General features: G+C 37.4%; 1 protein-coding gene across 12 annotated transcripts in view; it reads left to right on the top strand.

The window, feature by feature from the left end:
* Syt14 (synaptotagmin 14) overlaps positions 1–24,575 on the top strand; it is a 165,208-nt gene that overhangs the window by 45,362 nt on the left and 95,271 nt on the right. For 6 of the 12 annotated variants that reach the window (XM_052738060.1, XM_052738059.1, XM_052738061.1 and 3 more), the window contains 2 exons: positions 14,715–14,879; positions 21,165–21,380. The exons of 2 other annotated variants lie outside the window; for them this stretch is intronic. In XM_052738060.1, the coding sequence (XP_052594020.1) occupies positions 14,715–14,879; positions 21,165–21,380 (381 nt within the window). Of the gene's footprint in view, positions 1–14,714; positions 14,880–16,944; positions 18,007–21,164; positions 21,381–24,575 lie in introns of all 12 variants that reach the window. 4 more of the 12 variants (XM_052738058.1, XM_052738057.1, XM_052738063.1 and 1 more) reach the window with 2 other exon arrangements.

The following is a 24,575-nucleotide window of genomic DNA, read 5'->3' as shown; positions in this document are numbered from 1 at the left end:
AATTCTAAAAAGTCTAGGGGGACAGTGTGGCCAACTCCATTAACAACTGCTTTAGTTACCTGTTGAAGTTAAACAAAAATAAAGCCAAATCTCCAGTAAAAACAACTTCTATTCGGAAGAAAAGAACAGGATTGCAACCAGAGCTGTACATGTGGCAAGCTGTTAGTTAGTGGCTTCACTGTCTCTGTAGAACACAGACATCATTGGGAGTCATTAGGGCAGAATTGTAGTTGGTAAGTAATATGTCAAGGAGAGTGCAAAGCTAACAGAGCTTTTCTAAGGGCTTGCCCTGAGAAAATCCCTTCTAGGGTCCTGGGGAAGACACTACATCCAGAAGGGGAGTTATCTGAGGAAAAAGAATCTATGTACACTGTGCTCTTTCATCCATTAACTTTATTTCTCTAAGACAAAATTATGTCTATACAGCTTCAGTTCCATCCTGACACTCAGTTCCTCTTTGTCCCTTCTTTGTCTCTTCATAGCCCTAGTAATAATTAAGCTCTTATGCTTTCTATCTCATCTTCGTCCCCTGTTCCTTCGTCTTCCATCTTTCTTTCCTCGTTCCTTACTCCTGGCTCTGAGAAAACTCTACAAAAGATCTGTTTTACCATCTACAGAATCTCTACCCTTTTCTCTTCTCTTGGGCCATGTGACTCTGTCTACCATATACAGAAACTGCCTTGTTTTTTCTGTCCAAGCCATGCAACTCTGCTCTGGCCAGGAATCCTGCTCCAGTCTTTACTGCACCTGGTTATGCAAAAAGCCCTATTGTCCTGAGTCAATAGCTCTGCAATGCTACTAGGCCTGAAGGCAAGGGATGGTCTGAGCTTCATTTGCACAAGAAACAAAGCTATGTATCTACAGCCTGCCTGTCTCCCAGGCCCTTCAGGAGTGTTACCTAGTGGATCAGCAACAGGTCTGAGAAGCTTACACTGTTTGCCATATGGCCTAGTAGTATATGGCTGCACAAGAATTTCATAGCAGAAGACAGCTGATAAATATTAATATGCTAAATAACACTAAATATTCCTTGATAAATGGCTTCCTCTTGAAGGACTCCTTGGTCATTCAAGGTATAGCTTATTATATACAGCTGAATCTCTATAATAAATTCTTGCGGCTCACGGCACAAAGCTGTATTAGAGTCATAACTTGCAGTTCTGTTCACAGTTGCCTAGAAGAAAAAGTAGTCCTAACTATAAGACAGGCTATTTGTAATTATTCTTGCCTAACATTTCCTCCCCCTGACATCTCAACACTTTTGTTGTTTGTTTTAGAAGGTCTATGTAGCCTAATTTGTCTGTGAATTGTTTTGTAGTCAAGCATGACCTTGAACTCCAGACCATTCTTCCTCCATCTCTTAGTGCCAAGATTACAGGCTTTGTCACCACACTTGGCAGCTATTTCTATGTTTTTGTTTTTTTGAAATAGGGTCTCTTATAGCCCAGGCTGGCTTTGGATGTGAGATATATATATATATAACAAAGGCTGACTGAATAAATGTTTTTATTTGTATGCTCAATCTCAGAGAGAAAAATTCTGTATATTCTCCCTCATAAGTGAAATCTAGCTAATATATGTATATATGTATGAAAATACACTTGTGGGTACAGTGTAACATATAGGAAAGAGAGCAAAAAAGACTAAATATTAGGGGACAAGGAAGGACTGAATGTAAATAGTGCATATGAGTTATGAAAGAGAATATAAAGCTAATTGTTTTTCTAGTTGTAACTCTGTCATGAATGTTTCATTTTTTTAAATAAAAGTTTATTTATTATGTATACAGTGTTCTGCTTGCATGTATGCCTGCACTCCAGAAGAGGAGTGCCAGATCTCATTATAGGTGGTTGAGAGCCACCATGTGGTTGCTGGGAATTGAACTCAGGACCTCTGGATGAACAGCCAGTGCTCTTAACCTCTGAGCCATCTCTCCAGCCCGAATGTTTCATTTTTGGTGGTGGGTAGGTACATAAAAATCTATTCAGTAGTGTGAGTGTAAAATCCAGTGTGAAGCTCCACAACTTTAGAATGGCTATTCCAACTATATAGAAATTCTTTGAGATGTATAGCCTGTCAGTCTGGCTAATTTCTAGTACGTTTTTCTTTATCAACTCAGTCCATCAACAAGTGTCTTTTCTCTATTTCTTCTGCTGTCTGATTTATTCCTCATTGTATTATTCACATCTATCCCTTGTTTTTTAATTTTTGTGAGTTACTGAGTCTAGAGGTTTTGTGTAGTTATGATTGTGTTTTCCAGTTTTAAAAATGTTCAAAATTTCTTTGTAAATTTGAACTTTATAATGTGCTCATTACAGTTATTTAGCTTTTGGGGATTTGCTTGAAATTGGATGTTCACCTTTCCCTTTTATGTTCATGTTTTACTTTTTGTTGTTGTTGTTGTTGTTTTGTTTTTGGTTTGTTTGTTTTTAGAAGGGTTTTTCTGTGTAGCCCTGGCTGTCCTGGAACTCTGTAGACCAGGCTGTCCTTGAAGTCACAGAGATCTGCCTGCCTCTGCCTCCTAAGTGATGCAGTTAGGTGTGCACCACCACTGACTGGCCATGTTTTACTTTTTAATCTCCACAGTTAAATATTGCTGCAATCAAGCTTGCTGTGGATGATTGATTGATAAATAAAACACTGATTGGCCAGTAGCCAGGCAGGAAGTATAGGCGGGACTAGCGGAGAGGAGGAGACGCCAGCCTGTCATCTAGGGAGCATCATGTAGATGCAGCAGGTAAAGCCACAGAACATGTGGCGACATATAGATTAACAGAAATGGGCTGAGTATAAGAGTAAGAGCTAGACAGTGGTAGGCCAGAGCTAATGGCCGAGCAGTTTAAATAATATAAGCGTCTGTATGTTTATTTTATAAGTGGGCTAAGGGACTGCTGGGGCTTGGCGGGACCCAGAGAGAAAAACTCTAGCTACACAAGCTTTTGGATGGCAGATCATTTTCTCTTTTCTAATCTGAACATTTCACACTAAGAACCTTACTGATTGATACAAACTAAAATTGAATGCTTTCGCCATTTCTTCTTGAGTGTAAATTCACCTTTAGTTCAGTGCCTTTTGTGTGTGTGTTCTGATTGTTGCTCACTGGACATTTTTATTTTCTCAGTTTTTTTTTTTTTTTAAAGATTTATGTATTATATATACAGTGTTCTGTTTGCATGTATCCCTGCAGGCCAGAAGAGGGAGCCAGATCTCATTACAGATGGTTGTGAGCCACCATATGGGTACTGGGAATTGAACTTAGGACCTCTGGAAGAACAGCCAGTGTTCTTAACCTCTGAGCCATCTTTCCAGCCCCTATTTTCTCAGTTTTATTTTGAAATATAATTCCATTATTGCTCTAATTTGAATTTTCATTACCTATTAGAAACAGTATACTTCTGATACCTATTTGACTTGTATTATATATTTATTTTAAGGTTTGTTCAGATACATTTTATTGAGCCAACAACTTCACTAATATTTACCAGTCTTTGGGTACTGGTCAGGTAGTACAAGCTCGCAGTCATCCACATTGATGGTTGTTTCATTTTTGTGTATTATCTTGTTAATACATTGCAATTAGAGTATCTTTCTTTCAGTCAGTGAATTAGCCGTAGTGCCCAACCTGGTATTCATTTGACTTTCTACAAAATTAATGAGAACATTCTCAGTTCCTTCCTTCAGGCTCTTGGTATAGGTATTAAATAACGAAGCTCTGTAGAGTTGCTTTCTTTAAACGAAAGTAGAAGCCATTGAATTTGGGGTACAATCTTACATTCTTTGTCTATTTTAACTCATTTAGGTATCCAGCTATTGCTATTTCCTGACTTCAAGATGCAGAGCCAAAAGAACAGTATCTGCCTAGAAAAAGAGAATAATTCTATAGCTTCTGGCTTAGATCTGTCACCATTAAGAGCAAATATGATCTAGAGATGCTGACACAAGGCGGAATGCACTGATGCTGGTGTATGACCATGACATGCCAGGAGCCTTGAGTCATGAGTCCTGGTGCTATGCTTGGCTTCCAGGTCTTCATTTCCAACCTAGTTCCTACCTCCAACTTAACTGATAAAAGGAAAGTTTGAGGACATTGTAAGCTTTATTTAAGATAGTTAGACATAGTATGTGTTTTCTTGTTTAGAAAACTGGTCATTTCAAAGAGAAAAATTAGTTATCTTTACTTTATGAGACATAAAGATTGTTCTTTGAAGGAGCATCTTTTTGTATATAGTTGGAAGGTGGTGTTTAATAACCTGTACTAATATTTTCCCACACAGCTGCCATGCTTTTTGTTTTATGTCTGTGGCTGTTTTGCCTGTGTGTATGTCTGTTCTATACATGTATGCCTGGTGCCTGAGGAGGGCAGAAGAGGCTGTTAGATCCCTCAAAACTGGAATTACAGATGTTTGTGAGCTACCATTTGGGTGCTGGGACTTAAATTTAAGTCCTCTGGAAGAACAGCCAATGTTATTAACTGCCAAGTCATTTCTCCAGTGCCCCCCTACACATGCTTTTTTTTTTTTTTTTTTTTTTTGGTTTTTCGAGACAGGGTTTCTCTGTGTAGCTTTGCGCCTTTTCCTGGAACTCACTTGGTAGCCCAGGCTGGCCTCGAACTCACAGAGATCCGCCTGGCTCTGCCTCCCGAGTGCTGGGATTAAAGGCGTGCGCCACCACCGCCCGGCCACATGCTTTTTTAAAAAAGCATCCATGTAACATCTCACAGTTGATATTTCATTTACTTGCATATCAGCCTGACTCCTTGTGGGAAGATCATTTGGTAAAGTATTGCATGCATGGCAGCCTTTTTATGTATTTGTAGAATAAATAACATATGTTTCGTTAAATGATTGTGATAAAATGCCAATGATTGGAAGTTGTAGTTTTTACCATTGGAAACAGTAGCACTAGTGAAACACATGAAGAAAGAGCATTTAAAGATCAGTGTGGGCTGGGCGGCGGTGGCACATGCCTTTAATCCCAGCACTTGGGAGGCAGAGCTAGGCAGATCTCTGTGAGGCCAGCTTGGTCTACAGAGCGAGATCCAGGACAGGCTCCAAAATTACATGGAGCAACCCTATCTTGTAAAAACAAAAAATAAAATAAAATAAAATAAAGATCAGTGTGGGACACAGTGTGCATTCAGCAGTTGATATGTGAAAGAGCCTGGAAGGTGGGCTCCAGAAAGAACCTCTTGCCTCCATCATCATTCCCTGCTCAGGTTCTGCAGTGACTTTCACACTGCTTCTCAGACACTCCTGGTCTGTTCACACCACCGAGATCTTACCACTTCCATTTGTCCCCAGTGCCCTCTGCTCTGTCCTTTCTACTCCCCACTATTTATTCCTCCCTCTTAGTGAGTCACTATCACTTCTTAACTGTAAAGATTTTTGCACTTTCTTTGCTCTCTTTCTCTTTCTTACTCTAAGTTCTTCATATTTTTAGATTCTATATCCTTCATAGTTCAGCAGTTACCTCTTCCAAGTAGTCAGGATTAGTTATCTAGTCCTTTATTAAATCTCTGTTCAGGATCAAATTCATTGTCTCTAGTTTTCTATTGCTGTGGATGTTTTGAATAAATTAGTATACAGTTAGCACTTCTCAGAGGTTCAAATCAACAGAAAACACCTGTCCCCATGGAAGCAGGAAGGTATCTGCTCATAACATGAAAGTTTCTTAAAAGTCTTAGGTTTCAAATTCAGTAGTTTCTTACTTAATTTTGATGTCAGGGATCCAACTCAGAGCCTTGTGCATACTAAACTTGTGCTTCACCACTGAACTATACCCCCACTCCCATTTTATTTTAATTAAAAATACTTAAAAGCTTCCTTGATGATAAATTATGTAATGTTTCTCTGAATCACAGTTACACTGGATACTAATGAGATCTGTTATAGTGTTCCACCAAATTCCCTTTTTCTCAACTCCACTGAGTCATTGCTTGTCTTTTCTCTTTAGGCATGTGGTTAATGCTGATTTGGTTGCAGGTTATCCTGAATGTGCAGCATTGCTCTGGTAAAGCTCTTAGTGCTTTAGTGGCATATTTGTAGCCTCTAGGACCAGGGCACAGTGCTTTGCACTGACCATTCCTCTTAACATGCTTGTCAGTGTTTGCTGGGCAGCTGTCTGCTTCTGAATTGGAAGATTACATCTCTTTTGGAAAAACTTTTAGAGTAATATTTCTTTAAAATTAAGTACTTTTGCCTTTAGTGTGTTTGGTATAGATATTATACCAATGGAAAAGGGATAAAAATATTTTCCAAACTGAGCACCACAGTTTTTATCCTGTGTGCCCTGGGAATACAAGGAAACAATGTTTACATTTAATTTGCTGCATTTAAGAGGAAGCACCATGGAATGCTGAGCCTGTGTCATGGCAAACTAAAGCTCACCAGGTTAGAAGGCTTGGTGTAATATCAGGTGTGTCTTGAATGAGAATGGTCCCATATGAATACTTGGTCCACAGTTGGTAGAGATGTTTGGGAAGAGGTGTAGCCTTGTTGGAGGAGGTGTGTCACTAGGGGTAAATCGATCAATCAATCAACCCCCCCTCTCTTCCCCCTTCTTTCCTTGCCTCCCTCCCTCCTTCTCTCCCTTCTACTTGTGAATAAAGTGGTAAGCTCTCAGCTACTGTTCCAATGTCATGCCTATCTGCCTACTGCTGTCCTTCCTGCTATGATGGTCATGGACTTACCCTCTGAAACTGAAAGCCCCCAGTAAACTCATCCTTCTATCAGTTGCCTTGGTTATGGTGTCTTATCACAGCCATAGAAAAGTAACTAAGACAGCTGCCTTTCTTCAAAACACATCAACTTGTGGAAAATACACTTTCAGATAGGCAGAGATGCTTTGATCACTTGAGGAATAGAACTCTGGCATAGCATTCACTTTTAAGAAGATGGCATTTCTATGAGACTTGAAAGAAACTGCCTACTGTTTACCGTAATTTAGTGGTTTTAAACGAAATCCTGAAATTAGCCTATCTGAAACTGTGAGTGACATTAGGAATTGTCTGTCTCTAAGTAGAAGATTCTCCTGCAGTTGGTATTGAGTTTTCAAAACCCTATTTTAGAGGATCAGCTATGGAGATCTAATTGTAAACACTGACCAACTGCAGCAGGAAAACAGAGAGGTGAGGCCTTAGCTGGTGCCCTGTGATGTCCTTTAGATCACTGTGGTGATATTGTGTTCCCCAATATATCCTCATAAATTTATCTAGGGTCAGAGAACAGAACAGCCACTAGACAGACATAGAGGCCAGAAAATGGTGGCACTCACACCTTTAATCCTAGCCTTCTGGAGGCAGAGATCCATGCGGATCTCTGTGAGTTCAAAGCTACACTGGAAACAGCCAGGCATGGTGACTACGCCTTTAATCCTAGGAAGTGATGGCAGAAAGCAGAAAGGTATATAAGGCATGAGGACCAGGAAGTAGAGCTAGTTAAGCTTTTAGGCTTTGGAGCAGCACAGTTCAGTTAAGAGGCATCCAGTCTGAGGAAACAGGATTAGCTGAGGAATTGGCAAGGTGAGGTAGCTGTGGCTTGTTCTGCTTCTCTGATCTTTCAGCATTCACCCCAATACCTGGCTCCAGTTTGTTTTTATTAATAAGACCTCTTAAGATTTGTGCTACTAGACAGTGAAGAAAATTGGGACAGTTAGCCCTAATTTGTTCATAAGAGAGATGCAATTGTTAGGAAGGTAGGTTGTTGAAGTATAAATTTGATTGGCATCACATTTGACGATCCTTAGAGGAAAATTTCTTCCAAAGAGTGTTGGACAGAGTTTGTATATTAATTGTTTTGTTTACATATGTTGTTATTAGTGCATTGTATAATATTAAATCTGAATCTTAAGTAACTGGCCATAATTAATGTTTGGGTTTCTGTTTTTTTCCAAAATATTTGAGTATTTTGTTGTTAGGAAATTTTAAAGATGAAATTGAGTAGTTTGTTGAATTGAAATTTCAATTTATTTTACTGTACTTGTAGGGAATATAGCTCAGTCTTCTGACAGTTTGACATATGAAATGTATCGAGTGGCTCCTGTTGATCTACTATCCAGGTAGCTGTTTTGGCAGAGGGTATTTTTTTTTCCCTGAAGTTTTAGAGTTCACAGGGATGCTCTCTGGATCTTTCTTGTCTTTAGTTGTTTACAATGGATTATATAATTAATAATATTCTTTTTAGTGCTTACAGTTTTTGAAAAAAACAAAGTCCAGAGTTGTTGCCTATATATTATATTCATTTTGTAGACTTATATATCACCATTCCAGCCTGGCATCATTTATATCATAAGCATTTCAAGGGATGTATTATTTTTGTAATTGAGATGTTACAAAGGTAATTTAAACACATTAATTTTTTCTAGCCCTAAATTATTTCTTGATGTTCCAGTAATTGTCTATTTTATGCCCAAAGTAGGAAGAAGTGATTAAAATATGGTAAAAGATTTTAGACTTAAATAAATAGAAAACAGTTATTTTTTTAAAGTGAAAATTGGCTTCTTAACCAGTTGACATTTTGGTCAGGAGATAGAATGGCATCTATGAAATGAATTATTAAAGCATACATGATGGTGCAGAGTTGAGCTCGGGTTCCATGCTCAGTGGGCAACTCACCGAATACCCTGTCATGCAGGTTGTAAGTTGTGCTCTTATCTCTTTTGTTTTTAATTTATTTAAGAATCATAAATCATAGTTACTGTTTGTCTAATTTTGCATTGCAAATACAATGAATAAGCAGAATAGTGGTGTAAAATGTGTCTGTAAAGTTAGAATTTGTTGCTTTCATATAAACAAATTTTATTTAGAGCAGAGAATGATGGTGGTGACAGGTAACTGAAAACTGGAAACATTTGTGTAGCAGCTACTTTCCTCATACTTAATTATTTGTATGTCAATTTCAATTTTTTTCTCAGAAACTACCTAGAAAATGTCCATTTGTGGCATAGTGTAGTACAGAAATTAAGTATTCTTAAGTCAGAATGGATTTACCTTTGCTTTGACTTTCATAGACAATCTTTATCTTTTTTTGAATGACCAACTTATCTCTAGAAATTAACATGACTTTTAACCACTATTATTGCAACTTAAAAATGGGCGAAAGTGCCATCTATTTAAAGTTTGCTTTTTCTAAGTATATGTTTGTTTCTAAATATAATGATAATTGTCCAAAGGAGTTTAGCATATGTAATGTAAACTTGGATGATGCCAATTCTCTGGGTTTTCCTCATGCAGAATCACTTTACTTTGTAATATTTAGAAATTCATAGGGTCAGATAGCTCAGTGAGTTTAATTATAGTCTCTGCTAAAGTGCCATGATGATAACCTTCCTTTTTGATAGAATATCTTTAGTTTAAATTTTTTTGTCATCAATCAATCAATCCTATATCAATCAGCCAATTTCAGGGTCTCACTCTTCAGGCAAGGCTGCTTTGACCTCATGATCTTCTTGCCTCAGCCTGAAAGCTGAGATATGTGTCATCAATTCTTATTTATTTTATTAACTAAATGTGTGGTATATGACATAAACATACACTGTTGATAGGCATAGTCCTAAAGTTAATTTTTAAATATTTAAAAATGTATCTTGATTTTGGTTTTATAATTTGCATGTTTATTTTGAAAAAGCTGAGCTTCTTTGCTATTTTTTAACCTTCATAAAAACTAAACTATACATATATGTAGTTAGCTTTGTAGTTTCGGGCAATAGCTTTCCCTTACTTTTATATGCAGATTGGCATTTAGGGAGCAGTACTGTCTGGTGCTTAAGACAAGAGAGTCAAGAATGTCAGAATGTCTATGTTTAAACCCTGGTTCTACCACTTCATGGATTTTGTGACATTGGCAAGCCCTGTACCTCAGATGTCTAATCTGAGACTAAAATGATTGTTTTATACTAAATTATCATTAAAATTATTCTTAATTATTTTAAAATGAAAGCAATTTTCATCATGCTTGGTAAATGTCAAGCAAAGAGACTTCTAGTTAATAGTGGTTCTCAACCTTCCTAATGCTGCAACCCTTTAATACAGTTCCTCATGTTTTTTTTTTTTTTTTTTTTTTTTTTGGTTTTTCGAGACAGGGTTTCTCTGTGTAGCTTTGCGCCTTTCCTGGAACTCACTTGGTAGCCCAGGCTGGCCTTGAACTCACAGAAATTCTCCTGGCTCTGCCTCCCGAGTGCTGGGATTAAAGGCGTGCGCCACCACCGCCCGGCCAGTTCCTCATGTTGTGGTGACCACCAACAATAAAATTATTTTCATTGCTACTTTATAACTGTAATTTTGCTAGTTATGAATTGTGTAAATATCTGTGTTTTCTGATGGTCTCAGGCGACCTCTGTGAAAGGGGTCATGACTCAAAGGTTGAGAACTGCTGGGTTAAAAGTTTGGATTCTCAGTGCCTGACCAAACTCAAATCCAGGTCTGTTACTGACCAATAATATTGAAACCTCAAAAACTTAAGATTATTTTGGGGTCCCACTAGTGATACCTATCAAATGTGTTTATTGAACATTAAAGGAGACAATACTAGTGAAAGTCTCTACTAAAAGTGTTGAGTAATTGCTAACATTGTTCATCATGTATCTTGGGCTTATTGTTTGATACATTAAAATATTGAAAGTTTGAATTATGGGAAAACAGTGCACTTATGAATTTTTATTCATTAACTACAGTCAGTAAATTTATTTCTTTAAATATATAATACCAATGTGCATGAGTTGTTGACTGTGTACTTTAGAGATTTTGAAGGTTTTCCTTAGGAGAAACAGGCATTTTAAAAAGCATTTTATAGCCGGGCGGTGGTGGCGCACGCCTTTAATCCCAGCACTCGGGAGGCAGAGCCAGGCGGATCTCTGTGAGTTCGAGGCCAGCCTGGGCTACCAAGTGAGTTCCAGGAGAGGCGCAAAGCTACACAGAGAAACCCTGTCTCGAAAAAACCAAAAAAAAAAAAAAAAAAAAAAAAGCGCATTTTATGTGTGTGTATGTGTGTGTGTGTGCCTACATGTGGACAGTCAGAGGTCAGCCTCTGGTGTCATTTGTTCTCTAGGAGCTGTCCACCTTGTTCTTTGAGCAGGGTCTATCAATAAACCTGGGGCTCCCTGATTTGGTTAGGTGGAGCAACTAGCAAGTCCCAGGGATTCTCCTATCTCTACCTCACCAACACTGGGATTACAAGTTTGTACCACATGCCCAGCCTTTTATGTGGTGTTGGGGATTGAACTCAGGCCTTCATGCTTTCATAGCAGGCTTACTGACAACACTCTATCCAGCCCTGCAGCAGGAATTTAAAATATTTTTATTTATTTATTTTATGTTTATAGGAGTTTCACCTGTATGTATGTCTGTGCACTATATGCATGATTTTATCCATGCAGTGTTCATGGATGCCATAAAAAGATATTGAATTCTCTGGAACTTGAGTTACAAACAGTTGCGAGCCACTATGTGGGTGCTGGGAACTGAACCTGGGTCTTCTGGAAGAGCAGTCTGTGCTTTTAACTGTTGAGCCATCTATCCAGCTCCCAACAGGCATTTTTAATAGGTTTACTTGCCTTTGATGGACAATCTAGAAGCCTTGAAAAGGATACATCTATGCATACATTAATTGACCATATTCTTAGAAATATGCAGAATGTCTACAATCAGATTCATAGTATAAGATTTTAGGGGGAAATTCCAGTTGAATGAAAAATATTATCATTAGTGAGATCTAAGTATAATTTTTTATTGATTATGTACAATAATCATGTTTGTAGTCTGATTTTAGTGTATCTTCTTTTGCAGTTTTATGCTTAGGTGAGATTTAGCAAATGTTAATACACTCAGAGCTAGTATTGTTCATTTGAAATAATAAATATTTTGGCCTTGATATAATGACAAAAATAGGAATCAGGAGATTTATAGTATTTGCTATTAGAAAATGTTACTTGTTTTTTCTACAACCACATTAATATTTAAAATTATGACTAAGTATTTTCTGTGTAGGAAAATGGGCATTTAATAAAGTAATATATAAAATTAGTGTTGTATGAGTAGCAATATTTATAGCAGGCCTATTTTTCCTTTTCTTATTGGAGAAAAGTATTTTTTTTTTAATTTGTCTAAATATACAGCATGTATTTATCAATAAATTTGTAATGAATAGATTAACGATTAAGAAAGCCTCACATCTGAGTTTGTTGGCTTAGTTTTACTTTGTGATTGAAGGTTTTAATACAGTATAAGAGGAACAAATGGGGCAAGCCCCGGGTCTTTTATAACTAACCTTACCTTCACAAGAATAGCATGCTCATATTCTCCTCTGAAGTATTCTGCTGAGATTTCTAATATATCATGTCAAAACCATACCCAGTATTTTCCCTAAAATTTCTTCTTCTACATGCCTCTTTACCCCATGCTGTTAAACCAAATGCCTTTCCTCTCATATTTTTCATTTTGGTTAATGGCACTACTGTCTTACCTGACCATTCAGTATGGAATTAGAATTATCCTCAGCTCTTACTCATCTTCTATGTTCTGCTGATTGGGTCATTACTTATTTTCTTCAAACAAAAATTAGAATTCATCCCTTTTCTCTGCCACCACTGCTACTGCTTCATTAAGAGCTCATCATAATCATGCAATTATTCAGTCCCTACTTTATCCCATTTTTTTCATTACCAGTGTAATTTTTCAAGACATGCCTGTTATAACCCTGTTGCTCTCCAAGTTCAAAATCTTTAGGGTGATACTCAAGACTCTTTGACAATCTAAAGTTTGCTTTCTTCTTTAATTTTTATTCTCATAATATATTTCTGATTGTTCCAAAGCACATATTCTCTTACTTGTTCATCCATCCATTCACTCATTCATCCATTCCCGCCCCCCCCTTAGGTACATGAGGACAGAGAGGTCAATACAATAGCCAAGACTGTTATTCTTCAGTGGCCATCTGCCATTTTCCATTTATAGAGTTTTTATTAGTCTTTTCACCTACACTCAAATGCATCTTTTGTTCTCTGACTCTCACAGGTATATCCCAGCAGTTTATATTTCTGTCTTTATTATAGAGCTCACTGCTTTTTGTTATGCTTAGTTGTTTAGACTTGAATTTCCCACGAGGTTTAATTTCACAGAATGGAAGGAGGAAGATAAAAGAGCAATATAGGAGTAAGTTGGGGGCAGGGGATAGGAAAGGACTGAAGAGGAGTTGAGGAGACAGGAGAGACAGTGTGAGTACTGGTAGAAAGCACAGCTTCTAGCAGCTTTAAATTCTAGCTGCACACGTGGTTCATGTCTCTGCAGATCAGTTTATGATGGGGATGGTCATTGGATCTTTGTGAAAACTGAGTTAGTCACAAGATATATACTGTATGTACTTGCTGCTGCCAGCCCCTCCATTTTCATTGCCCCTCCTTTACAATGTCATGTCTCCAACACTGACCCAGCTTTGAGTAGGCTGTAATGTCATACTCTGTTCTACTTATGGTATGCCTGACTTTCATGAATAATGAAAAGCTAACAGATAAAAGCACTAATCACTCATCTGTTTGTGACCTCATTTTAAACAAATGAGCTCTGCTTAAAGAATCTTGGGGGAGATCGCATGGTAGATCCTACTTTGAGCAGTGGAGGGGAAGTAGGTCATTCTTCACAGGTAATGTTTGAGATGTTTAAGATCCATCTAATCATACTTGTAAGATACTAGGCATGCAAACACATAGTTCTTGTTTAACTCCAGATGACTGGTACTGTGCTGGGCAGTGGAGATGTGAAAGGACAGTGAGATTGCTGGAGGTGGGAGTCCAAGTCTTCTTGGGTGGTGACGTATATTCTCTTGATACTAAATTCTGTTTAGTCTGACAGCTTATCATAACAAAATCTCATGCTCCTTAACTTGTCTAAGTCCTCTTAGTTCATAAGATATGGTCACAGAAGCCATACCTTTCAGAGAAGCACATTTGACCCTTCAGTGCTGGATCTTGGTGTTCCTAAGTGGAGACCCTGTTCTTTTCCAGTCATAGTCTGTATGGAGTGGGTTCTAACTACCTCCATCATATGTGTGAAAAAACAGGAGCTATGTGTAGAACAGTGCTTGGTGTATGGCATATAGTTCAGAAATTCCATTGTATAATGGAATGATATGAGAGACAAGATGGGCATTCCAGGCAAGAGGGAGAAGACAAGCCAAACCACAAACTGTATGTTCAGCATGAGACAGCAGACTAGACCCATTTGACTGAGGTGTGTATTGGAAGGAGAGACTGGAATGTAAATGCCAGATAGGGAATCCAGTGTTTAATAAGAAAGGTTCAGAAAAGCTATGAGAAATAATAATTGTCCATGCTCTCATGAATTTAATAATTTTTATACATGAGAAATATTTTTTAATTCAGTACTAAAACTTTTATAACATTCTTCATGGTCTTAAAATTTGTTAACTACCTATGTTTTCTTCATGGATTTAAAATTTGTTAACTATGTTTTAGACTTTTTTTCTTTTAAAATTATTTCAATATATTTATTTAGAAATATTTAAAATTTTTTTGAATGAATGCTGTTGAATATATTGAAAAATTATTTCTAAATTTTGTGGGTTTTCTTACAAACTATCTTAAATTATGACAGTTTAAAAGTAATTGGAATTAGATAGCAATCTATCTAGTGTATATTGGGAATTTCCTTCTTGTTTGCAGCTTAAGAAAACAGATGCTGACAGCTGTGACTTTCTTTTCTCTAGTCTCTCCAGAGGCAGTTGGATTTTTGTCAGCGGTTGGGGTGTTTATTGTCTTGATGCTGCTCCTTTTTCTCTATATTAATAAGAAGTTCTGTTTTGAAAATGTTGGAGGGTTTCCAGATCTTGGTTCAGGATACAACACACAGAAGAATTCACAAGATAAAATGTGTAAGTATTACATTGCCACTTCTTTATCTGTACTATTTCTTGTTTTAATAGGTTCTGTGAGAAGGTTGACTTTGGTACATAATAAATATAACATTTGAACCTCTACTTTGTAAGAATGAAATATCTGTTAAGTAATTATGTATTATTGCAAAATAATGTTTTTAGTTTTCATTGATAAGGCATGGTCTTGAGATTATGCTTTGAGTAGATGCTGCTTTCAGAAAAGAAAACGCCTGGTCCATTGTGAGCCTGGCTCTCAGGAGAGCTTCCACAGTGTCCTCATCAGGCTTTTGATGCCACTAACCCTTTCTTTGTCTTACCTGTCTGTTCATTCTCAGCTGAGGAATGATGTTGCTGGGAGGAGGTATTTTTCCATACCATGCTCTGTCCCAGAACCACATAGGGATTGTGTTCTAGTGTTACTAGATCCTAGGAAACTTGAGGATTCTAATACTGTATTTTCCTATTTTAGAGAAGCTTTTAAAAATATTGTTGTAAGAGCTCTTTATTTGTTGTTTCAAATAGTGGCTGATATAAATGGAGGAAGTTGAGAATGATAAAACCAAGGTGTTAATTTTGGAGAGTTTTAAAGAATGAGAGCAGAGGAGCCAGGCTTCTCTATGCACAGATCCCAGAGAATGCTTTTCTTTTCTGATAACCTAGATTATTATTTTGGTTTGTGTGTTAGAAACTGTGGTACCTGACATGGTTCTGACTTGGTTTTGTGTTTCTCATATTCCACTCCAGCCCTGTATGTCACTCATTTGTGTGAATGAACTGCTTAAAAATCTGTGTGTGTGTGTGTGTGTGTCTGTCTGTCTGTCTCTGTCTGATTGTCTCTCATCCGCCTGTCTGTCTCTCCCTCATACTCTCCTTCTTTCCCTTCTTCTTCTGTTCCTTCCTCCCTTCCTCTCCACCAAGCCCCCATCAGTTTTCTGTAATTCTCTGGTTCAGCTCTCCTGGATTTTCTTTTATGTCTTCAAATTCCAAAAAGCTTTTGTTGGTGTGAGTTGCATTTATTAATATGTACTGTATTAGATAGTAAACTGAGAAAATTAAATTATCTCTTACGAACTTACTTTTCTTTTTATTTTGAGTGGAAAGGTTTTTGCTGAGGTTTGAACCCAGGCCTTTACATATGTTATACATGTACTCTGTTGGTGAGCTCCATTTTTAGCCTGTATGAATTTAAAAAAAAAAGTACTAGCAATAAAGTTATTATTTGTGAATATATGTAACATTTTAAAATTTTTTAAAATAATTTTTCAAGCCAAAAGAAAAATTTGTAGAGAAGAGTGACATTGTCATATACATTTCATATAGGTCTGTTAGGACTGGCACAATAGGAAGCAACTTGATTCTGGTGTCTGCTTCCCTATTAGGTCTATCTCTCACAGGGAGAATGAAAATGTTAAACAACCCCTCACTGTCACTGTACAAGTAGTGTGACCTTGAGATCTCAGAGATATCCTATTATTTTTCTTTGACTTGTTAAAGTAAAGATGGCATTCATCTTATAAAGCTGCCATACATCAAATAAGATTAAATATGTCCATTACAGTGTCTTGGAAATGCCATTCAGCAGATGTTCTCACCTGTTCTCCTGTTTTTACCACCTTGCAAAACTGTTTAGTTATTATCTTCTAAATACAGTTCTTAATTTGAAATATCGATAGTCTGTTAATAGGGTTATTCCCTTATACTGACTCTTAGTAAGTAAACTAAAGTACATAATAAAAATCCTTTTTATACTTCTTCTTTCAGGTATAGACTAAATACCCAATAGTATTTGAGGGGAAAATAATGTCTTGCTGCTGTTTTGATAGCTATGGAGTGGGAAAAGATGTCATTACACTTAAGCCAAGTGATTTGATTTTTATTTTTTCCGGAGGAGTCTTTACTTCAACGTATTTCTTCCAATGCATATTGCATTTACAGAAAGATTAAAAGACACAGTGTAAAATACTATCATGCTAATGATAGCAACATTTACATAAATGTTAAATTCACATTCCAAAGTAGTTGATATTTTAAGAAGAGAAAATTCCATTATTGCACCTTTTAGGAACAAGGAACTGGAAAATGGCATTTTTCAAAAGTTTTCAGCAGAATCTACCTTCAGTGTCCTCCCTGGTAGACACAATCAGTAGTGCTGTAGAAGATTTGAGCACTGCAGTTGGGGAAGTCAGCTATGCATTAACTGACTCAGTTGCTGGGCAGGTAGCAAGTATGATGCATGGCTTGTGCCCAGAGGAGGAAAGTTGCACAGCAGAAGAGGCTGCAGGGTCTTCTAGAGCCAACAGTGCTTGTCAGAAAACACAGTCTGATATAGAGCACAAAGCAAAGCAAATAACCTGTTGTGACACTTCAGCTCCACCAAAGCAAGACCAAGAAACGCATGAACAGGGATATTATATGCGTGATGGGCAGTGGACACCCTCAGAATACACAGAAACTGGAGAGGCTGGTAGCTCTGCTTTGCAAGGCTTCATGAATGATGGGATGTCAGCTGTCAAGCAGAAAGTGGGGGATGCACCCACGGGTCATGAACTGGAACATCCTGACAAAGGTGAGATAGCTGGAGTAGGAAGCTCCAGGAATGATCAGAATGCTTTAAAGGAGGTAAGTTATCTAGAAGTGAAAGGACGTCTGAACCCCAGTGGACAAAATGTTGTGGCTGAGCAGAAGTACGTGGCTACAGGTGACTCTAAAGGCAGACTGCAGCATGTGCCTGTGGGAAGAGAGCAAGAAAAATCAGGGAACGTCACTAAAAGTAAACATCTTCCTAATGTCGAGCATTCTGATCACTTACAAAAAGCGAAAAAACATAGTAAACGTGATGGAGTCAAAGGGAATGAATGTTCAGGAAACGAATGTTCTCCAGAAGATAACACAAGAAACCATAGACACAAGGCGCAGAAATCCATTGTGAAGGAATACACACGTTCAGCTCCATCAACAAATTATAAAATTAAGTTTCCTGGGAAAATCAGAGAAAAAATAAATCCAACAAAATCCTACAAAGTGAAAGGAGACATAAAAACAAAGAAAAATGAAGCTAATTCTGCTAAGAGAGGAACAGCCAAGAGTAAAGTTGGCAAATATTCTAAGATATTACCAGAAAAAGGTGAGGTCTCCTAATGTTGGTTTGAGTGATTAAACATTCTCTTGATTTTTTTTTTTTAAACTAGAAAAAACATTCAAATTTCTCAACTTTCCTTTTCATGTCTATATATCTAATTTAATTTTTTCCTTGATCTTCTTGCTTGGAGATATTTTTAGAGACATTTAGATTTTTTTCAGTCATTTTTAGATAATTCATGTTATTTTATACCACCAGATATTGCTTGTGATCCCTACACTATCTGAGCAATTTCCAGCAGTCCTGATATTTCTTTTTTGTGTTCTTATGAGTAGATTTTCACTGTGTGGCTCCAGTTGGCCTGAAACTCACTATATAACCCAGGCTGGCCTTGAGCCTGAGGTACTCCTGCCAGAGCCTCCACTTACTGAGATTACAGGTGTGAACCACCACACCCATTTCCTAATTTTAATTACAATTTATTTTAATACTAGAAAATTTATTCAGACTTTAATTAGAACTTATTTGGTGTGATACTCATATATTTAAAATTTGTTTTACTTTTATAACCAAGTCTTGAGTTGGTTATATATCCCAATAAGGATCTATGTAAAATATTTTATATGTTTCTTGAAATCAGTAGCTCCTATATTGTTAAATAACATGCTTCTGAATGTTTTTATTCATTTAGCTTTACCTTATAACTTTCATGAGACTGCTCTAGTTCATAATGACTGTACATGAGCAATATATTATTATTCATGAGTTCTTTATATAGAATTAAGATTCTGAGTAAGTATTTACAGTGTTCAGCTACAATATTTGTGACAGTTTTCAAAACATCTTTGCTGTGCATACTTCTGATAATTGCTTCTAGCACTCTTTCATCACTTCTTTATTGCTGATCTGATCAGAAGCCCTCTCCCCCAAATACTGGCTTTTGTGTATAAAATGTACACCTGTAGTTTTTCTATAAATTTAGATTCTTATAAGATAGCAAAACCTGAGTAGCCTGGAAAATAATGGAAGACTTTTCAATTCTGCTATATGACTCATCTGTAAGGGGTCTGCTCTATATTGAACAGTAGGTTTTTAATGGCATAGGAGAAGCTGATCCTAGACTCATAGGCTATTTAAAAAGAAATACAGTTTGTGAAGATGTGTTCATTGTAGAGTCCATTCTCATAGCAGCTGTGATTCATTGGGCTTTGGTGGCCTTGTTTAGTTCTGGCAGCCTCATTACTTAGGAAGAAATAAAGTAACAGGTGATTTAGAAAGTGACAATAGGATGGCTCCCAGGAATAAATACAGTTACAGTAGCACTGTACACTTTTCTGTTTGTTTTGCTTTGTTTTTATTGAGGAGCACTCTGGCATCTTAAGAAACCAAAGGCTCTCAAATATCCCAAAGAGTCAAATATTGACCTTAACTAGTCCCTTGAACAGATTGCAGGTGTTTTTGGCTCATAGGTTAACTTGTCGTATTCCTAGAACCAGTGTAGTAGGCTCTCACATGGAAGATGGAGGCTACGAAAGAAGAATTTCTCTGATTTTCATGGAAGGCATTCTGGAATAGAGGAAGTTTGACTGCAAAGGGTCTGCATAAGGGTACATCCATGAGGGGCTCACAGCATTCCTTTGCCTTTAGGCCTCACTCTGGTATTTCACAAGACATTATGCTCTGAGCTGGTGTCAGAGGGCTTGGTCTAGTTATCATAGCACTGTCTAGTCAGATTCTTGATGATGATGAAGTTGGAATGTCCAGCTATATATAGCTCTACACACTGTAAGTGTGGCTGGCGGATTAGAGAGGTTTGGTGATATCTATTCAGACAGTAATGAACTCTTAACTGCTCTACTGTTCGTTAGAGAATATAAATGTTATACCTCTTAAAATTTAGGTATGATTAAGTAAAATTGTCCTAGTATTCAACTTTTCACTGGTATTGTTATAAGTTTGGTGTATATCCTTGTCTGTCTGTCTGTCTGTCTGTCTCTCTCTCTCTCTCTCTCTCTCTCTCTCTCTCTCTCTCTCTATATATATATATATATATATATATATATATATATATAATATAGACTGCATGTTGAAGTATGTATAGTATCTATTAAATAAAAATATAACTGCACCTTCTATCCTTTCCTTGTGAACTATAAGCTTACCCACTTATGTTAAAAAGGTTGCATAATCCTAGTACATATGTTGAATGGATGTGTCATCACTTGCCTAACCAAGGCCCATTGATAGGCATGTTGGTTATATATTTTGTTTTCTTTTGCTATAACATAACTTCACAAATATATATTATCTATGTTCACCTAATTAGAAATCTACTTGCCAAGTTCCTAGAAATGGAATTTTCTTTTCTTTTTTTTTTTTTTCGAGACAGGGTTTCTCTGTGTAGCTTTGCGCCTTTCCTGGAACTCACTCTGTAGCCCAGGCTGGCCTCAAACTCACAGAGATCCGCCTGTCTCTGCCTCCCAAGTGCTGGGATTAAAGGCGTGCGTCACCACTGCCCAGCAGAAATGGAATTTTCAAAGCCCACAGAGTTTGATGTTGGATTTGTTTTGTGCTCTGTATAAAACTTGTACCAGTTGCAATTTCAATGTGTCTGTTTCTGCCCATTTCTCTGCTTCCTGTTAGCATGGAGCTTTGCTGGTTCTGAAAATATAGACCAAATGAAAACCAGAAATTTGTCTTATGACATTAATTGTCTTACTCATTGACAGCACTTATAATTTCATTTATATATAACATATCCTTTACAAAATTGTACAACATGGCAACTATACTTTGCTTTGTACCTAAAAAGGTTACAAACCCCTGTGACTAAGATTATTTATATAATTAGAATATACAATGTGATATTTCCTATAAACACATAAAAATCTAACTGTTGGTATTCTTACATGAAAAATATATTTTCTAAAGCTGAAATTTTGTGTCATTACATACATACATACACACACACACACACACACACACACACATATGAGTGTTACAATATACTTTAAATTCAGTGTAAGGGATGATCGATCATTTCAGTAATTTTAAGGATTGTTCTAATTAGTTTCACCCTGTGTGTATGCCCACACAAACACATACATTTGTGTTTGTGTGTATATGTGCATATATGTTTTAAATAAATTTGCCATATGTAAGTATATTAAAATTATAATTTCCTCTCACTGTTATCCAAATAGATAATTCCTACATGGACAGAGATGAGCCTGGTTCATCCTCTGAAAGTGAAGATGAAGCGCTGGGTAAATATCATGAGGCCTTATCCAGAACACACACTTCCAGGTGGCCATTGGTGGATTCTAGACAAAAGAACTATGCCTGGGAAACAAGGCAAAAATACAGCCCTTTGTCTGCAGAGTATGATGGGTACAGCAGTGAAGCATCCATAGAGGACGGTAAGAAAGTTAGTTGTTTTTTTTTTTTTTTAAATGAAACACTATTATGTTAGATGATATGTGCATGAAATTCTAGGCATCTGTGGTTGCACACTGAGAGATACAGTTTAGGGTTCTGTATTTGAGCGTAATCCAACACACAAAAGCAAAATGCCAAACGATCACCTTTTTTCTGGATTGGTAACTGGAGTTCTTACTCACAGTGCACAGTGCTGACACGAATGAGATTCGGGTAAGAACGTGCTGTTCCTCAGGTGCAGGCAGTTCTCATACACCTGTTACAGAAACAAGTAGGGTCTGAGTATGATGTTGCTGTGACTCTGAGCTGGTCTCCAACAAAAACTCGGTGCCTTAGATGACACACGAAGAATGATGTGGTGGTCTCTCTGTGCAGTGTACTTTCTGAAAATGGGTACAGTATTATACTGTGTTTTAAAAGCAATTCGAGGGATTTTTCAAGGGTTTCAGTAATTTCAATATTTTGTTATTAATTGATTTCGCTTTATTTGTTGATGTTGACTTCAGAACAAAATCTGGGCAGAAGGTATAAGTCCATTCATATCTTTCCATAACAGAAAGACAAAAGGTTTTTACCATTAGTTAAAACATTTATTTTTACATTTAAACACATTGTTTATTTGCTTGATAGAATGGCTTCTCATAGTAACTCCTGTCTTTATAGCCAGAAGAGAACAATCTTATAGGCATCAGTTTCATTATCAATAAACATCCAACTATCTTTGATTTTGTAGTTGGGATTTGTCTTTTAGGGCCTTTTCCTATTGATGATTTAAGTATTATCCTAATTTGTAAGTAGTCAAAGGAGCAAAATGATGTATATTTGTGTTTGGCTTCATGCTAACTAAAGATGTCTGTCAATTTTTATTTCTGTTAATATACAGATGTAACAATGAATGAACCAAATACTGCATTTTTACAATATAGAGAAGGCTCATTATAGGTATAAAGAGAGAAATATTAGATATAGACTCCACTCGAAAACAGTGCCTTTATAGTAGTACACACAAGATATGTGCCTACAGAGGTAACTAAATAATGCAAACCAGTAAAGCTAGCCTGCAATTTATATGCACCTCTGGCACATGAACAATAGAGCTGAAGAAGAATGGTTGTGAATCTGATCCTGGCTGACATTCTCCCCATATCTTGTCATCTATTAGCCACGAAAACCTAAGGAGTATACTTCATTGTGTCTAAAATGTGGTAGTATCAACCTGGTCAAGTTGTTATGAATATCAGTTGATAGGTAGTACGTGGCCAGTCAGCATTGCTGAAGATGAGATGTAATGAAAATCACCTTGGTTATGTGTAGGTAGAGTTTTCCTGCCTGGCCCACAGTCAGGACAAATCTCTATCACCTGCCAGTCCCACAGCCGTCAGACCCAACCAAGTAAACACAGAGACTTATATTGGTTACAAACTGTATGGCCGTGGCTGGCTTCTTGCTAACTGTTCTTACAGCTTAAATTAATTCATTTCTATTAATCTATACCTTGCCACATGGCTCGTGGCTTACCGGCATCTTCACATGCTGTTTCTCATCGTGGCAGCTGGCAGTGTCTCTCTGACTCAGCCTTCCACTTCCCAGCTTTATTCTCCTCCTTGTCCCGCCTACTCTTCCTGCCTAGCCAATGGCCAATCAGTGTTTTATTTATTGACTAATTAGCAACACATTTGCCATACAGAACATCCCACAGCAGTTATGGGCATGAATAGCCTTGAGTAAGCCTGAGTTTGAGTCTGTGACCGTGGATACTTCCATTCTCCTAATGGAATTTAGTATCTTTTTCTTTATTTTCTTTTTCCTTCTTATACTTGATTGTCCTCTATGGTCCTTTTATTTTAGATGCCTAGTAGCCTCCTCCTAATGAGGAGCAAGGCTTTGGTTGCTCTTACACTTGCCATCACCTTAACAACTGCCATAAGTTTTTAGACAGGACAATGTTAAGGCAGACTTTGTAGTTATACACAAGCTGTAAGGTATGTAATGGAGGAAATATTTCAGGGACAAAGAGAAGGCTCTTTGTCTTAAATACTGGAGTGTGTGTAGTATATAAGGGAATAGGAAGCACCAATGGAAGGGAGATGAGGACTGAACCTGCCTAATTTGGTAGCCAGAAAGAACTCACTGAAGGCTTTGCTTTGAGACAGCATCTGTAGAAAGATTGAACAGCAGGGAGACTATAGGAAAAAGCAGTGAAGAGAGACTTGAGACTTAAGAGATGTCTGCAGAAAATGGAGAAAACCTGAATCACTGTAGTGGCAATAGGAATTTGGAGGACAGGAGTATAGAAGTGGGACCATAGTATATTTTGAACATCAGGAGAAGAGAAGAAAGCATCAAAAAATGCTGTGGTTTTTTATCATGTGTGAGAGAGAATAGTGGGGTCATTGCTGTGAATGTAGAATCCAGGGAGGTATCTACTTTTTGTTGGAAGTAGGGAGTAGGGATAGCAATGTCTGGTGTTTATACCTGTAACAAGGCAGGATGTTAGAGCAACTGAAAATGGTTGTTGAACTTGCAGTTGTGAGTAGACTTAGATCAAGAGGTTTTCAGAATATGTATGCTTAGAAATCCTGAGAGTAAATTAAGCTGATAGAGACTGTATGGAGAGAAAATGTCACATAAAGAGGCAGAGAAAAGATGGTAGAAAAGATGGTAGAAGAGACCAAGAAGGTCTAGAGAAAGTACATAGTCATCCATGGCAAAAGAATTTTAGGGAGAGGGGAGCAATCAACATGGTGAGAATTCAAACAAACCCCTTTTCTAATAGAAATTTCACTTTCAATTAAAGTACTAATAGGCTAGCATAATAAGTCAGAATGTTTGTTTGTAAGAGGAGGGTGCATGGTAGAAAGTCTGCATCTCTGCCTGCCTATCGTTACCACTCGCTGGCTTGAAAGAGAAGGTGGACGGTTTGTAGTGTACTGTGGACCTTCTCCCTCCAGCCCGTATCTGTCTAGTTCTCCTCTGTTGTATATATTGGAAGGAAGAGCTTGTTGTAAAACACACTGCACTGCTCAAGATACTCTTCACGGTCTGGTGGTTCCATGGGACAGTGCTAGGGATGTACTCTGGAAATGATGCAGTTCATTTTCATAAGCACAAGGAAGGTATGAACAGTGGGTTGCTCTTGCCTGCTCTCAGCCCTGACCCTTTTATTCTGCATGTTG

Source organism: Peromyscus californicus, unplaced genomic scaffold (assembly GCF_007827085.1).
Source record: "Peromyscus californicus insignis strain IS unplaced genomic scaffold, ASM782708v3 Scaffold_14__1_contigs__length_90479793_seg_2, whole genome shotgun sequence".
NCBI classification, from domain to species: domain Eukaryota; kingdom Metazoa; phylum Chordata; class Mammalia; order Rodentia; family Cricetidae; genus Peromyscus; species Peromyscus californicus.
This window is presented reverse-complemented; position numbering and strand designations above follow the sequence as displayed.